This window comes from Nanorana parkeri, unplaced genomic scaffold, assembly GCF_000935625.1.
Source record: "Nanorana parkeri isolate BGI_ZX_2015 unplaced genomic scaffold, ASM93562v1 scaffold218, whole genome shotgun sequence".
NCBI classification, from domain to species: Eukaryota; Metazoa; Chordata; class Amphibia; order Anura; family Dicroglossidae; genus Nanorana; species Nanorana parkeri.
The window spans coordinates 268,289-285,925 of record NW_017306486.1 but is presented as its reverse complement, the minus strand read 5'-3'; the positions used below and the strand labels follow the sequence as shown (position 1 = coordinate 285,925).

General features: G+C 40.8%; 1 protein-coding gene across 1 annotated transcript in view; it reads right to left on the bottom strand.

The window, feature by feature from the left end:
* Positions 1-6,881: 6,881 nt before the first annotated feature.
* LOC108786592 (heparan-alpha-glucosaminide N-acetyltransferase-like) overlaps positions 6,882-17,637 on the bottom strand; it is a 176,828-nt gene continuing 166,072 nt past the window's right edge. Inside the window, exons 12-13 of the mRNA XM_018555915.1 lie at positions 10,423-10,535; positions 6,882-7,063 (exon numbers count right to left, since the gene is read on the bottom strand). Of these exons, the coding sequence (XP_018411417.1) occupies positions 6,882-7,063; positions 10,423-10,535 (295 nt within the window). The remainder of the gene's footprint in view (positions 7,064-10,422; positions 10,536-17,637) is intronic.

Genomic DNA, 17,637 nt, shown 5'->3' with positions numbered 1-17,637 from the left:
GGGGGGGTTATTTTATGTTTTCTTGTTGTAAGCAGTATTTTATTGTTTGTAACTCAGTGTGTACCTTCACATGAGTGGGTGTCCATGTGTGTATTTTGTTCTGATATGTTTTCTACTTGTTTTGCAAATTAATAATAAAAATAATTTATTTTAAAAAAAAGGGTGGAGAAAAAAAACCTGTAATTCACATAATTCTTCCTGAGAGACCAGCAATTCATATGGTTCCTGCAAAGGCTGCAGGGCACCCACAGATATGTCATCACTTACAGATCTGACCTTAATTGGCTGGATTAACCAAAAATGATCAAACATCTAAATTTACAGTAGAGGTGAAGGGTAAAGAAACAGGCTCACTTTGATGGCAGCTCCAGCACCTTCACATGCTTATCTTCCAAATACTGGAAATATTGTGTACTTATGGAAATGATGGGAACATGTAACTCTTATTCCCATATGTATGAGCTGGTGCTTGATGATCGGCTACTCGGGCACCCAGTGTAGAGAGTGGTGACCTAGATCTTATATTGACCATACACATTAAAATCAGTTTTTGATTTACCAAATCTATGTTATATGAGGCCCAAGCTACTACATGCTTGTTGGTAGATCTAAAGGAGATTGTACAAACGGTATCATGTATGGTGAGCCTTGCACAGGGCTACTTCTCTTCCTTCCCAGCAGATGATTGCAACAGCAGGACAAAGAAAGGAAGATACCTATGTGCAGTTAGTGGGGCCACCAATAAAGTGAATTTGCTGCTTTGCTCTACATAGATAAATCACATGTTCACTTTAAACTCAGTGATTTTCACCCAAGTAGCTGTTAAATAGGACAGCTGCTTGACTTTCATGATTGCCTATATAATACGCCTGTTATCTGAGCAATCACTGCCTCTAAGCTCCCTTAGATATGATACTCAGGACAGCGCCTGCACATCAAATCATATGTTAAGATTTATTTGCCATCTTTAATTAAAATGAACAGAGATTGCAGGAGAAGGCAGAAATGAACACCACCCAGCACCAGGCCTGTCATAATGAAGAAGGGAAGTGCAAGGAATCTACACGTCCCAAACAGCCATAAATCACGATGTTTTGTGTATTAATTGGCAAGCTTTATGATGCTCATTTAGTTGTGGTACAGAAGGAACAGTCTCTGTGATTCTGCCCTGGAGGACAAATATGAATCTAGTTAACCAAATTGTTGCTGGGCCTGTTTACTTTTAAATTTTCCTTGTGTATATGAATACTAAGACAGCGCAGTCCTTCTGGAAAGGGCCTGGTATAGTTTTGTATAGCTTTCAGTGCTACAATATACATGTCCAACTTTGCACATAGTGCAGTTATTTGTTTTAGTAGTTCTGCTGCATATTGCTAGTGTTAGGACTTAGTCACACTGTGGTTGCGTCTAGCATTTTGCAGATGTTCTGCCAGTGGTTCTGATCCCTTCCAAGTACTCTGCAAACACCCTCTGGAAAACACAAAGCTGTCATTCAAGGGTCTGTCTCCTGCAGGGAGATGTTCAGGAATTGGGGTGGTGGGTATTTCTAGATCACAGCTTCTACTGCACACAGAAGCATTTGATAAAAAGTCTGTGGCAGTTAGGTGACAGAGCTGTGAAAAAAAAATACAAAGTGAAACTTCTTCTTTAACATCAGTGTGTTGCAGCCTTGCAGGCCAGGCGCTATCTGCAGTTTTTGCAATGCATCAGCTTATTGATTTCTGTGCCTTCTCCCAGTGGACCCAATAGAGGAAAAGCAGTTGACTGAACGCTGCCCTCACCAAAAAAAAAGTCACACACTCTAATACTGTATTTCATTGGACCACCTTTAGTTTTGATTATGGCACGCCTTTGCCATGGCATTGTAAGTAAATTACATTATTTACTTATTTAGCCTAAGGAATGCATTCATAAAAAAAAAGATAGGACCCCATAGTTCTCCTTTAAGCTTATGCAATGTCACAACATTTATTTCCATCCAGAGTTGCATTCATTTTTTACTAAGATCTTGCAGTGATTATGGGAGAGTCGGACCACTGCATAAAGTCTTCTCCATCAAATCCCAAAGATTCTCAATGGGGTTAAGGTGTGATGACTGTTCTATGTGTGAAAATTATGTCTCGTGCTCCCTGAACCATTCTTTCACAATTTGAGCCTGAAGAATCCTGGCATTGTCATCTTGGTGTATTGAAAAAACAAAAGTAAAGACCAAAGCGCCACGACCTAGCGCAATGACTGTGGTGGGAACAAGGCTGGAGGCAATATATTGTATTCAACTCACCTGTGGAGGGGTGAGCAGTCGCTTTGACACGCAATGGAGGAGGAGAGCGTGATGCGATGGTGCGTAGTTGTGGGGTCGTATCCTTTCTTTCTGGGCGACGACGAGGTGGAATCAGGCGGAGTTAATGGAAACGAAATGGCAAAAAAGGCAGAGTGGTGAGGCTAAAAGATGAGCACAAGAAAAGGTGATTTCTTGTTGGTGAAGGTAGGAGGTCAACGACGGAGGAGCGGTGAGGAGCTGATGATGGTTAGGTGAAAGGTGTTCTGTTGCGATCCTTTCTGGGGTATGGATCTGGTCAGCGTCCATCCATGAGGTTGGGGGTGACGGGATGTCCACTTGGTGTCCGTGGAGCTGGAAAATGTACAGGTGGTTGGGGTTGCGCTGGTGCTGGTGGTTGAGGAGTAGATGTGAATCCTATGGCTTGATCCTTGGGAGTCCTGGCAGTGTGGGTTCAGAGTAGCGCCGGGACGAGATCTTGTGAAGGAGATGCCGGTAGCGTCCCGCGTGTGTGCGGGAGGAGGCTGAGGGGAGAACGGGACTTAACCTGCAGTGTCCAAGGGCAGTGGGTAGAAGGTGAGAGAGGGAGACTGTGCCGACTGTCTTCTCTGGGGGAAAGGGGAATGACAGCTCGGCTTGTCGGCCGTGCAACAGCCAGAGGGCCACTACCTACTCTGCTTTCTATTTATTTTATTTTTGCCATTTCGTCATCGCCCAGAAAGAAAGGACACGACCCCACAACTCAAAACCATCCCATCACGATCTCCTCCTCCATTGCGTGTCAAAGCAACTGCTCGCCCCTCCACAGGTGAGTTGAATACAATATATCTCCAGCCTTGTTCCCACCACAGTCATTGCGCTAGGTCATGGCGCTTCGGTTTTTACCTTTGTTTTTTCAGCACACACATCAGACACCCCGGTCCGGACAAAATAGAAGCCGCACTGATTCTCTTAATTTTCCAGTCGTCTTGGTATATGCCTGTGCCATCAGGGAAGGAAAAAAACAATGAGGGAAAAACCTGGTCATTCAGTATATTCAGGTGGCAGCTGACCTCATTTTTTGAGAACATAACAATGTTAAACCTAGACCTGACCAAGTGAAGCAACCTCTACAACTCTTACCTATTTGCTTAGCTTAATCCAGATGGTGACTTTTTTGGCCAGGCAGTGTATATCTAAACCCAAAAACCAAAAAAAAAACATAATATATTACAGCTTACTAACCTTTAGATGTGTTGGCTGCTTTAGTTTTAGTTTTAAGGATTTTTGCATCTAATTTTCGCCTTTTGATCTGGCCAATAACACACTTCCTGAATTAGGAGGCTACAGTCACTCCTCCACTGTATCTTTTTAGGAGCAACTTAGCCACCCTTGGACAACAGAACTGTCAACCTTTGGAGAGGGCAGTGTTAGATGACCTTGTACACTCAATAGAATTTACAAGTGACTAACAAATTTAAATAAAATTCCAGCTAAAACATTTTATGCAGTTACAGAATTATTTTTTTCCTTTTGGGATAAAGTCTTTACATTCATGATTAAAAGCTGACCACTATAAGCACCCTGACTGTATTAAATTGTTTGTTTTACAGGGATCCCAACCTGAAAAAAGTTATTTCAGGGAGTTGCCCTTCATATTTCAGGGAGGCGCCCTCTGCCCTTATAAGAAAGATTGCTTTCCTTGCTTTCTGCAGGTTTTTTTTTCTAGTATTTTGACAGCTCCTGCCATCAGAATAAAAAAATAAAAATAAAAAAAGCATAGCAAGCTGGCTATTGCACCCACCCTCTGCTGCTGTCAATCAGCAGAGGAGGACCTGATGGAGAACTTCAGGTTCACCTCTGCTGATTTACATCAGCAGTGGGCAGGTGTAATAGCTAGTCTGCTATTGGCTATTGCAAATTGAAATAGCCAATAGCAATCTAGCTATTCATTCCCATACTGGGTTTTTTTTTCTCTGACTGACGACGGCCCCAATGTCAGAAAAAAAAAACCAGATAGCAGGGAAATGTTTACTCTGCTAGATCGAGCAGAGTAAACCTTTCCAGGAGAAAATGTTTCTCTCCCGGGTGGCCGGGAGCCGCTATCTAATAGCGGGAGACTCCCGGGGCATCCGGGAGAGTTGGGATGTCTGCTTTTGCTGGACAGTTTGGTCCGTTAAAGGAAGTTGAAAAATAACAGGCTAGGCCAGATCAACAAAAATAACAGGCCAGATCAACAGCTAATCAAACTATGTTAGAAACTATGGTTAAAACTATGAGAGACCCAGAAAAACAAAGACTGCTTTGTTAATTCTATTTACAGATTGCATCATATAGGTAATTTTTTATTTTGCCAATAGCTCGACTTAATGCTTCAAATGGCAGCCAGATTTTAAATGCAGAGAGAAAGCATAAATCCTACAAATACAACATGCATATAAATCCCTGACCAGCATAAGTAGCTCCAGGTGGTCTCTGCGATGCGTAAGCAATATTCAAAACATAAATCCCTTAGCTTGGATGTCAGATCAGAGAGACTCTATTGGTCCAAGACCCAAAACAAGCAGGAGGAGGGGAAGGGTCCACTGAGGGTCTGCTGAACAGGGCTACTGTACATCTCACTACCTGAATGGTAAAGCAAATAATGGTTTACCAACTGACTGAGATAACCTTCTTTAGCTGTGAGAATGTAACCCTATTTAACTATAATCATACTTGTAGAGGATACTTTGTTATACGATGAACATGCATTATATGATCAATGTATGTTGTCTCCCTTATTATTTTGTCTTACTGCTTTATTATGACCTTGTAAGCAGGGCCGGATTTACTCTCTCTGCTGTCCGAAGGCCAGGTTCCTCAATGCGCCCCCCTACCTGTCAAACCCTGCCCCCCATGGAGAATGGCAGACCTGCAGGCTGCATACAAGTGATCTCGGCGACATCGCCGGGATCACATGTACAAAACAAGCGGCGGCTTCCCTGATCTACATTTAGCTCTGCTTGGCCATAGCAGGGCTAAATGTAGAAAACAACTACCCGCCCAGCGCCCAGAACTGCATGTCCCAGGCATCGGGAGATAGGAATTCCACACTCCTGCTGCCCCTCTACTCCCTGCTGCCCCAAGGCCAGGCCTTGGTTGGCCTTGTGGGAAATCCGGCTCTGCTTGTAAGTGTAGCACCCTGTAGGCAAGCGTGCTATTAAATTTAGTATTTTCAGATTGTAAGCAGTCTGATGCTGATTTTCGAGTCTATGTTCATTTAGTTTTCCCTAATCAATCTGTCATTGTTTGCATCTGTCTGCTAATGGGTGTACCCTGGCCACAGAGCAGAGCAACCAAATGAGACATTGCTATGAGTAGGTATCCCTGCTCAGCCAATCACTGTGAGATTAATGGCCAGTGGTCCATGCTGGGGGAGATGATAAATACTTGGGTCGAACCATGTGAGCTTTCTTCCTCCCCGGGCCCAGACTGTGGGAAGGCTGCCATGGACTGTCTGAGATAGCTAGGCCTGAAACTTGGGGACTAGCCATGTGCTCACTCTGGGGCCTGAGTCTGGATGCCCAGTGGTTACTACTGATGACAAGGATGGACATGACTGGTGACTTCTACCTCAAGTGCTGCTGTGCCAGGTGTTCTTCATGTTGTGAATGGAAACAGCTACCACACCATGCTACGTAAAGGAGTCTACATCTATCTGTATGATTTTAACCCTCAACCTCTCTCCATGAAGTTCATCAATAAAAGTTCACAGCATCATATCCACAGTCTAGACATCGCTTTTATCAGTCACCACTCCAGGACTGCATTACCTTATCCACATATCTAGGATCAAAGCTGCACAGCACTTTAAGGGCTATATTGGGTGAGTAGCTCCATGTGTTGGAAGGAAGTCTTGGACACTAAAAAGCAAAATAACAGTGTGCATGAACTATATTGAATAATACTCAGCTTCTGTCACCAGCTAAATACTATTCAATATATTTTATACACACTGTTATTTTGCTACTAAGTGTTTGAGACTTTCTTAAAACACATGGCTATGTCCCTTCATACCACAAACCCAGCATAGCTTTCTTGTAACATGAACTTTATTCAATTGCTTTTTTGGTGTTTTTTTTTGCTGCCTAACTTGAAATCATGCCAGTGACCTTTTGTACTGAGTTCTATACTGCTGCTCTCCAGGCCATGCCTTTGTTTCTTTTATCATTACAATTTTGTCACGTGTACCATTATTTTTACATCTGGTTCTGCTGTCATTTATTGTGCTTCTGACTTTACTTTCAGATGCAGACAAATAATATTGTCATTTCCGAGGAGACAGCAACCTTCCAAGGCATATTACTTTTTTAATGCCACTGGGTCACCAATAACGATAAGAGCTATGTTGGTCAAGTTTTTTATATCTACCATGTAGTGTGTTCAGAGAATATTTTGTTTCATTGGAACTTTTTTGCAGCTACCAAATGCTTTTAACAATGGGAATCAGATATAAGCCTAGATTTAAAAGATAGAAAAGCCTATATAGATGTGTGTAACCTTTATCAGTTTTGTCTTAGACAAATCATGTTGTCACTGTATTAAAAAAAAACGATTATTACAGCGTCACCAAAGGGTTAGTCTTTTAGATCTTCAAGAAGAATTTCTGCCTGTATAGCAGGTAGGCTACAAACACCCAGATGGAAGTTCCCAACAGATCTTGAGCGAGGAGCTCATAATGGGACGTCCAGTTCTTCACCTCCCAGTTAAAAGGAAAATACATAGCTAGAAGCGAGTGTCCAACATAGACAAAGATCGAGTTCATCCCTAGATATCAAAGAAAACAGCATAATAAGTATAAGCCAGCCTTGAATCAGAATGTGGGCAAATATCAAAGTGGAAATACATTCTAAAACAAAAAAAAAAAAAAGAACCATATATTCCAATAAATAAGTATAAAATGCAGTTTTACAACTGCACTAAATAAGTGGTAACAAGGCTGTGAGGCTTGAAAGATCTGGATATGTTTAGTTTAAAATGGCATTATTAGGCAAATATTAAAATGCCTTGATGGGTGGATGTCAGTCTGTAGGAGTGAGCATTCCTAGGAAGGCTGTATTTGCATGCAGATCACCCTAGGTAATACCCATATGTGATGCTGAGCCTCCACAATTACAGGAACTGAAATCCAATTAATGAACGGATTGAGTCAGGAACAGTAAAGCTGGAGACAAAAGGGACTGGATGATGTGTGACCTCTTCCAGTCAAGAAATAAGGTGGTCTCTATCTGACTTTCTGCAGGTTCTAATGAACACTTTGAGAAGCTCTCAGTGTGCAGTTAATGAACCGTTTAAAACTAAAGGTGAAGTTCATCTTTAATATGTTTAACTATAACCAAGGCCAGCAGAAAGATTTGACAAATTTTATCGCAAGGAATGTATATATAGATAGATCTCTATCTCCATGGGGACATTGGTTTACAAAAATCACCATGTAGCTGGGAGAAGAGGGCATAAGCTGGAGATCAATTGGGGTTCATTCACTAAAGGCAGTATTTTTGCTTGAACATCATGGAATTCAGCAGAGCCTCACCTCATTCTATAAGCTTTGGGAAAATTCCCTTTCAAAGTGAACATCCTATTTGCTTTTAGTAAATCAACCCCAATGTCTCCCCATCATTTGAGAAGTGGCAGTGTGAATTTGACTCTTAGGATATGATAAATATACATGTTCTGTTATACCTAAATACATACCCATTTTCAAACCTGTCACGATTTCTCTTTTGGGGCATATTTATTGTATGTGCATGCAGGTTTCCTGGCAGTGCATCAATTTCAGTCATTCTTCTTTATGTCTACCATGAACCATCCATTTATTCTACTCAGTACTAGGTCCACACATGATCATAGTGAACACATGGGCCTATTGTCCTAATTATATTTCCATACTAACTGTACATATCGGAGGGCTCTAGTCAGCTGTAAACTAGTCTTTGAACATATCTAAATATTAGGGATGTACAGATACTTTTTGAGTACCAGTGCAGATACCTGGCATTTTCATGAGAACTACCAGGGTTGCAGCTGGGACCTGGTTCTGGCCCTCCACCACTGTCCTGAAATCATTAGTCTGTATTGTTTAGAAAAACTGTCACATGACAATAAACAAAAATGTATCAGTACTCGTACTTGTAAGTACTCGGCAAGTACCAGTACTCGTACTCGCAAAACTGGTATCTGTGCATCCCTTTATTTATATGTATAAAAACAAAATCGTACACTAAAATAGAGATGTACAAATTCCAGGAGCCCCGTGTGCTCCTTACAAATGACAGCTGCCTCCTAACTTTTTAATTTTTCTCTAGTGTTAGCTTTGTAGCTCAAAAGTATCGGTACATGTACTCGTACTTGTAACGAGTACTGTACTTGGTATCTGTGCAACCCTACTAAATATTGTCAGATGGAGTATTTGGGTGGATTTATATACAACATAATTTGAGTCATTTTTGTTTATATCTCTGCTCACTACTAGTAATATAGCTGATACCTCAGTATTGTAGTTTTAGGCTTTTTGTGCAATTGAAATGTTTCTAAATTACTTTATTAAAGATTACTTTTTTTAAAATTGATAGTGATGCTACTATGTCTCCAGATCTGTTTTTTTATTTAGACCTTTCATTATTGATAGAAACTTCCATTTCTATTTGTGATGTTAAGCACGCGGTACAATAGATCTTGCCGAGGGACCGCACAGTTCATTAAGCTGAATACATTTCATTGCAGTTTGAAGTGCATTTTCAGGACTGTATGTGTAAGGAGTGTTTTAGCCATTGTTCTGTGCCAAAAAACAAGGGGCAACAGGCAATAAAATATTGGTGTGGTGTGTGAATGTGAAATGGGGCTACATATGGCTCTTCATTCACATGAGAAGAAGCTGAATTAATTTACTGTGTAACCCTGAGGAGTAAAGTGTTCATCTGATGTCACTCTGTCAGCACCCTGTGTCACCTTATGGTGGGAAGGATGGACTGTGGAAGGCATATGTCTCTTTTGTTAATGTGTCAGTGTCACTGTTCAGTGAAAAGGATGAGCTGTGAGGGTCAACAATCTCTTCTGTCTTCCTGTCCCTCCTGCCGTATGCCTCTTACATGGAAAATGGTCCACTACTGCAAAGTTAGGCATCAACGCTGGAGTATAATTGATGCATGTGGCTAAATAACATGTTTGAATTCGAGAATACTTTGTTCTTTCAATGGAGCATAGAGGAGGTAAATGTCAGATGTTGAATTTACAAAGGTGAAGGTCAAAAGAGCCCATACAAAAGGTGACATTTTAGTCTTTGGGTGGATACTGGAAGAACCACCCCAGACTTCTTTTAGGTTTCTGTACAAGGCCTTTAAACTCAGGAGCAAGTCAAATGCTTTATGGTTTTATGTGCTCCTGAGCTGTTTTGACTTGCTTTTAAGTTGCCCAAAACGCTCCATGAAGCTACTTCTCTTCTGGGAAAGGAAGCAGCTCTGGTGCAATAAACCCCTGTCTATGCCGTACTTCCCTTAGGAACTGATGATAGAAAAATCTCTTCAGTTGGCCTAGCACCAACTATTTACAACCATTATGAAGGGATATCCTTTGTACAGCTTTTTACTCATGTGCATTGTGGAGTGAGGTTTACAATCTTCAAAATGGCTGCAGAAATGGGCAAAGTCAGGAATTTCAGTGGCAAAACTGAAACGTTAATTTTTATTGGACTTAGCCTTTAAGCTTCCATAGAACTGTGATTTTGATAACTTCAGACAACAGTCAAGCTATTTACGACATAAATATGACCGTAACGGATAACAATAAGACGTCAGGGAAAAAGTAAAAGTTACATTTAACCAACGCGTTTTCCACTTCTCATGTGTGAATGGAGATTTTATTAGCATATACTGATACCAGCCTATTGCTCCCTTATAGAACACAAGCATATATATTTTCTCATGTGCATTAGCTAAAAAGAGATGTAATGGTGTTTGGATCAATTGCTATGTCTTCTCTGCTCTCTAACATTTTTGGGAATATACTGTATGTGTGCTGCTTTTGTATAACTCACTTTCAATCACAGAAACAAAATATGCATTAAGGTTTATATATTGCACTGATATCATGGAATAATTGTCTCATGCAGAAGTACACATATATTATACCTGGGTAGATGAATGGCTGTCCTCCCCACCAGTGTCTCACATCAATCACATAAAACATAAGGCCCAGGAGGAGGAAGGAGAAACAGCTGAGTGTGATGACAAAGGACAGAGACCTGCCAACAGTGAGAAGCAAAACATTAGGTAACCAAAGTACAGTTTGTCAGGAACACCTACTCATTCTGTTATCTAAAGCAAAGCCAGGTTCAGCAATGGGGATACACTAATGAGGTAATACAAGAAATACAGCAGTGTCAAGGATGTTCACATTGTCTTGTCTGAAGCCAATATTTATTTATGATGTCATGTAAAATTACTTGTGTTTCAACCTCTTGGAAAATGGCCAGTAATCGGTCTGCCTTTTGCTTGTGCTGCGCTGACACATATATTTTCCAGCAGAGACAGAGAAGGTCAGGATTTTGCAGAGATGTTAACATGCAAATGTTTCTGACATTTAAACTTTCTTGGCGATTTTAGAACAAAAGTATATTTTAAATAAAGAACAGAACAAAATAAATCTTCTGCTTGCCCGGGTGGTAAAGTTCCTCATCGTTTGGAAAGCGCTGAGACAGACTATGACTATGTAGTCTTCCACAAAGCATACAAGATGTGCTGGTAGTGCCTAATTGCTGCTCCAGCATTAGGAAAGCAAGTAAAGGTAGAGAGATCCTAGCAACATGAGAAAGAGATGGTGGCTCTAGGCTGGGCAATGAATAATTCTTTTAAAGTGATTCTCACTAATGCTGGCTTTAGGCTTTAAATTGAAGCCAGATGTGCATGCAAGATATGAAAGACAATATTTGTTTTGTCAGAAAGGTCAATAGTCATGCATATCAACTCTTATCAACTGAGCATACATGTTTGTGCACTGCAAGACACCCATATGCCTGTAGGGCTCTTTTAAGTTTAGACTTGCCTCCCCTTTGGTTGGTCTTGTCTCTTGTTGCTCTATTAAGGAGAGGGGCAAGGAAATAAAAGGAGGTAAGAGTAGTCAGTGGGAGAATCTTTGAAGGCTGAAAATGAGCTGAGACCCAGTAGTTTTTTGTGAATGGTGAACAATAGGTCTCATTGTATGAGTATGGACAGGGGTCTACTAGTCTGTTGTTGTGTTCTCATGGGACCGATAGACTACTCCTCATGGAGAAAATAGTGTAGCGGAGCTGACGGCTTTGTGCTGTTAAAAAAGAAGTGAATGAAAAGTACTGTTTTACTACTCTGTTTTACTACTTTTTAAAAACTAATTTTTGCATTAAATCCAAATGCTAATAAGCATGGGTGATGGTTTCCACATCCTCTGGTTCTGTCCTGGGTGATTTGGTATTTCAGGTCCCTGTGTCTGGTGATTTGGGGACATCAGAAGAAACCAAATACTGTGGTGGTGTGACTTGTCTTGAGGACTGACATTCCCTGTGACTGTATCTGATTCCAGAAATTAGTTGTCTGTACTAAGTTCAGGTCTCTGAATTACCTCTGGAGAAAGAAGGATCGTTCTTCTCAATTATGTTATGTAACCTTTGATCACAACACATTGCTAAACACTGCCTGCCAGTCAGTGCCCCCCAAACTGTGTATACCTATTGCCCATTCCAAATAAAAGCTAATTTTCTTTTAAAATAACCCCAGATGAGTAATCTAAACAGTTTTGTACGTTGTATAAGATTTTATTTAAGACCAGTACCCTTGCAGCGGTGGGGTCTGAAAGATGATCAAAACTTTCCCTTGCCCAGTGAACCCTGTTTTGGTAGACCCTATACCTAGTTATGTGGAAGATTTGTTTATGCTAATCAATATAAGACTTTATACCCTGTGTGCTTGTTGTGATCTTAAATTCTCATCTCTAATCTATCTATCTATCTATCTATCTATCTATCTATCTATCTATCTATCTATCTATCTATCTATCTATCTATCTATCCTATTTATCTATCTATCCGGGGGCCAAACTAGAAATCACAGGGCCCCATAGCAAAATTTTGTATGGAGCCCTGTGATTACTAGTTACGCCCCTTGCAGAGCCCACCTGTCAGCCCAGATCCGCCGTCAGTCTCCTCCATGGTCACTGGCGGGCCCTGCCTTCTCCTCCTGCACCGCCCCGGCGGCCCTGCTTCTTCCTTCGCTGCCGATGCCGGGCCCCACCCCCTCTGCTGCAGGCTGTCAATGACTCAGCAGCAGCTGTGAGGAGAAACGTGCAGCTGCACAGATCACTGACAGATATCTGTCTATCCTGTTTGTCCCTCTGAATGTAATATTAGTGGTTTCAAATAGAAGTTTGGCCCATATAAAATACACACCAGTCATTAAGACATGCATTGTTACATGAAGTGGACCATAAGCAGATATTAACCAATTAACACGACAAGGAATGTCAGTAAATCAATGTTTATAGGCCATGTCATTTAGGAGAGATTCAATGCATTACACAACTAAGATGCAAGCTTTAGGGTCACACAATGTAAAAATAAGATCCAAGTATACTGTTCCAAGTGCACATAGAGAATACATTATATAAATTAAATAAATCACACGAGGGAACCTTTCCAGCATACACTTCTTCCTTGATAGTACTCATCTGGCCTACTTTATTTTAATACTTCCTAAAAGCCATTTATCTGTCCGTTGAAGGGCTGCCTACACCATCTGCATACTGAATGCTTGTAAGTAACTGCATATTGATTTTCACTTCTCTTGTAAAGCTGTCAAATTCCTTCTTGGGTGTAAGAATGGCAGGGAGGAAGTGAAGTGATCTGTTTCTTCTCATCTATAGCAGTGATGTCTCTCAATTAACAATCTAAAAATTAAGGAGTTAAATTAAGCTTCTAATGAAAATATTGCCAGTGTCTCACTTCTACTCACTCCTACAGGATGCCATTTTTGGAGATGGCTGTGTATAAACAAAAACCCATAGTCTGAATGAGAGGTGGTTAGAATTCAGAGCACCAATTATAGTTTATCTCTCACTTAGTCAAGGATCAAGGAGCATAACCCTGGGCAATTCAAAAAAATGCCTCATAAAGCTTATAAATTGACCCACAAGGAGCATTTTCACTTAAAAAGTAAAGGTAGACTCTGCAAGCATGTGGCAACACTAATATTAATATGCATTAAGTAGTGAATATCACTGTCACCAACATTCACTGTGGGTGAATCAATCAGTCATTTAAAACACATGCACCTGAAAAATTCACCTACAGTGAATGTCAGATTCACTGTTTTATAAATAGGCCCCATAATATCAGTGTCCTGTCTCTCCCACATACACCTCATGTCTTTACAACAAATGGCCAAGATTTTGTGTTACTACACGTTATCCATTCAGATACAGTATATTGGTGCTCTGTGGGTACTATTGTTTTTGACTTTTATTTATTATGCTCAGGACTAAAATATACATTAACAATCAATTTGCTTTAGTCTGGTAAATATGAAATATTGAATATCTAGTATTTTCAACCACGAAATAGAGCTCTAGGTTTCTTTTCACATGTTTACCAGGCTAATGCCAAATGCTTAGCTGAAAAAGCCTGGTTTCAATTAGCAGAGCTTAAAAGCCAAATAAAGAAAAACTTTTTTTGCGCCTTAGTCCTCTTTTGGGTCATAGGAGTACATTTATTAATGTACATCTTTGAGACGCTGGCAGCAGTGGAACTGTATGACAGACAGAAAGAAAGGAAAAGTGGCTGAGCACGAGATCCTCAAGATATGCTGCTTATTGTGCACCTATAATACTCCCTGAAGAAGCATACGTGTGAAACGCGTTGGAGGCCAACGGTTATTACATCAATGTTATGGAAAAAAGAAAATATATTAATTTAATCTGGATGACATGTATGAATTAAATGTATAATTGTACAATATGCTGTTTATCTAATTTTGCAAGAATCAGGGAATCAATTGTCATGATGTTTTTTATGTATTTATGTATTTTTTATCTTTTAAATCAATTTTGAATATTTATAATGCAAGTCTGACACTTCTTAAAGCCCCATTACTACTATATGTAGTTGTTTGGAAACAATATTACTTTATAGGGGTGAGGTCTCAGACCACTTGGAGGTGAAGGATCCGGGCAGCATATTATTTTGCGAATTTCAGGGCAAAAATACATTTTAAAGTATATTATAACAGTCTCTTCTAATTTTTCATTATTCAAAATAAAGCCTAGTTTATTTGCCAAAAGGAGAGGGGGCATGTAGGGCCATCTTAAAAGACTGAATTTCATACTTTACCTATGAGGGAACTATAGGTACCTGCTTTCACACGATGCACTAGATACCAAAGAGTATCTTTGGAATGTCACAGCTTTGGGCAGTACAAAGCATATGATAAAAAAATACATAAGCAGGAAACAGTGCCACAAGCATCAATCACACAATATTGGACATTATTTAGGAAGAAGCAGCACAAGGAGCCAATCAATTCTGTTGCAGCAGCTATGGGGCCTGGGGTAGAAAGGGCCCTATTAAAGAGGCTGATAAGGAGTATAGAAGGGCTGAAATCAGACCTCAGGATTAACTGAAATCATTTTTGGGTCACGCCTTAATGACCAAGGAAACATGTGGGTCCCGAGGTTACACAGGTTGAGAACCACTGCTCTATTCACAGATCCCACTCTGTGCAGTAAGAAGCATTTGCTTATCTATCTTAGAAGTATAGATTTTTGCCCCCTGAACTTCTCCTACAGACTGAAGTAAACCCTTTATGCCTAATGCAAACACAAGTCCCAAAATGTTTCCCTCTGTTAAAACCTTATAGGAGGTGTAACAGAGTGCATCTAAAACCTGCCAGGATGGCAGGAAAAGCGATGGATGGAAGATACGTTTCTCCATATAGCATATATGGTAATGCCAGCAGAGGTCTGGAGATAAAGAAAGATAGTTCTTTACACTGTGTTGGTAAATCCTGTTCTGGGGCTGGTTTTACTAGATGTCATATAGAGCTCTGGGTGAGGCAGACTCCGGATTGCATGGACCGTAATTTGGTAGTGAATGCACACGTCCTCATTAGGGTGCAGCTGGACCTAGCTAGGGCAGTGTGTGTGTGCTGGAGGCACACGACGGCCAAACCAGTAATGTGTCTGCTCCCAAGCCAGTGGGGAGTTGTGGCTGTGCAGGAGGCTGTGTGCTGGAAGCATGTGCGGAACAGCCGAGGAAGGCTGGGAAAGGTCCAGAGGGTCGGTGACAACCAAGGAATCTGTCGGAGAGTGGGCAGTGCGAGTATCACACAGGAGTGTGATGACATGCTTGTAGCTGAGGAAAGCTGCTGAGGGATACTGAGGACTGTATTTGTGGAGAAATACGGTAAAATCCTGAGAATAATACATTGGGAGTGTTTGGGACAGCAAAATGTCGGTGAGACAGAAATATGATGTTTTCGTGAAAGTAAAATGAACTGTTATATTTTTTATGCTGAAGAAAAGCGAATTATTATGTGAAATACATGGATTGTTGGTCTTTGAGAGAATGAAGACTGTGCTTTTATGTTAAAGTCAGCTTCAGGAGTGGTCACTTAGCTCTCTCCATTGTGCTACATGCCCCAAACTACCACAGAGGGAAGAGGTAGTTCTACAAAACAAGTTTAAAGTGAAAAACACTAATCTCCATAATTCAAGCTGACCTGTGACAAAGAAGCAGTCACAGGTCGGCACTATTGATCGGGAAGCCAGCGATCACATACCGCCGATCGCTGACTTCTTGATCCTCTCCCTCCAGAGAGCGATGACTGGCAGTTACTGCTCCCCAAAGGGATTTCCCCCTCCCCTCTCCGTTTCTCCTGCGCTGACTGGAGGGATGGACGGAAGAGGGGGCGGGCACAGCTGGCTCTGCCTCTAGAAAGGCAGAGCCAGCTGTCAATCAGCCAGCAGGGTGGATCTCAACAGTATTATCGGGATCAATCCCAGCTGTGGAGCGGCTCTGCGTTCTTAGCATATATGTGGCAATAGCCTGCTATATACCGAGTTTTGGGTCACCGGAAGGACACAGTGTATGTACTCCTTTGACCCTGAAGAGAACTATGGGCAAAAAGGGTTCCCCCATAGTTGTCCTTTAACAAAGCTAGAGTTTAAAGAAGTGTGTATTTGGGTTGAAGAGGAAGTGTGTGCAAGAGCATTAATCAATTTATCATAAAATATCATTATTATTATTAGTGCTACTATAACTTTTACCCCCAGCGCTGCTCCCTAGTAGTGTACTGACTATGCTGACAGCTCCCCTGCTGCCTGTCCTTGATACATACTTCATGTTAAGATCAATTACATGTATTGTTACAGCTGAACCTTCCAGCCGTTACAAAGAGACTTAGATGGGGGCCCCAAAGTTTTCCTGTGGGGCCCCATGATTTGTAGCTAAAACAGAGTGACAGGGAGATGAGCTCATTTGACTGCTACTTCTCTTCTAGAAGGGGCTATGCTGTGTAGTGGGGCTGTGCAAATCTCAGGACTCAATGCACAGAAATACATATCGTTTGGCAGGTTGAAAAAATCCCATATATGTATTTAATCTATGTATTTAGGAGTTTACTTGGAATCTAACTTTAATAAAACCTGAGAGAATGATTTGATATAGTCCCCCTTACACAAAACTGGAGTTGGCTTGAACCTCTCCATTTAATCTCTCTTACCCTCTATTGAAAACATGTCCTTTAACATGACACATGTACTTTACCATATCCAAAGACTGCAGATTGGTGCTACATTATCCTACTGAGGTTATGGTTTAGAAAAAAATTATTTTCCAAAACTGTCTAAAAATCGTATGCAACATGGTGACCTGGAGGTGTTCTGTACACAGTTGGTGTACAGAACACCCACAGAAATGTTATTTCTTGCTTCTGTGATTGGCTAAATGCTTGCACAAAGATATAATTTTAGGCATCCCTTGCAATAGAAATATTATTTTTAATGAGATACTCCATAATGCTTAATTCCTACTAAAGAGATGCAGATATTGAACATTTCCTCATTACAATATATAAAATCCACTATTTGATTATAATGACCCCAGACCCTTTCATTCAGGGATCAGTCTGGAAAGGACATGCTGCCACAAACATCTTTTTTTCTTCTGAACCGAAACAGGTATGAATCTCCAACAAAGTTTGTAACATCCTTGCATTGTATATTAATCATCCAGAGAGTGTTGATTTTTTTCCCAAGAGTGGAGTTACTCTCCTAAAGTGCTTCCAGATCCATCAACATTGTACATTTATCTAGAAGTATACCTA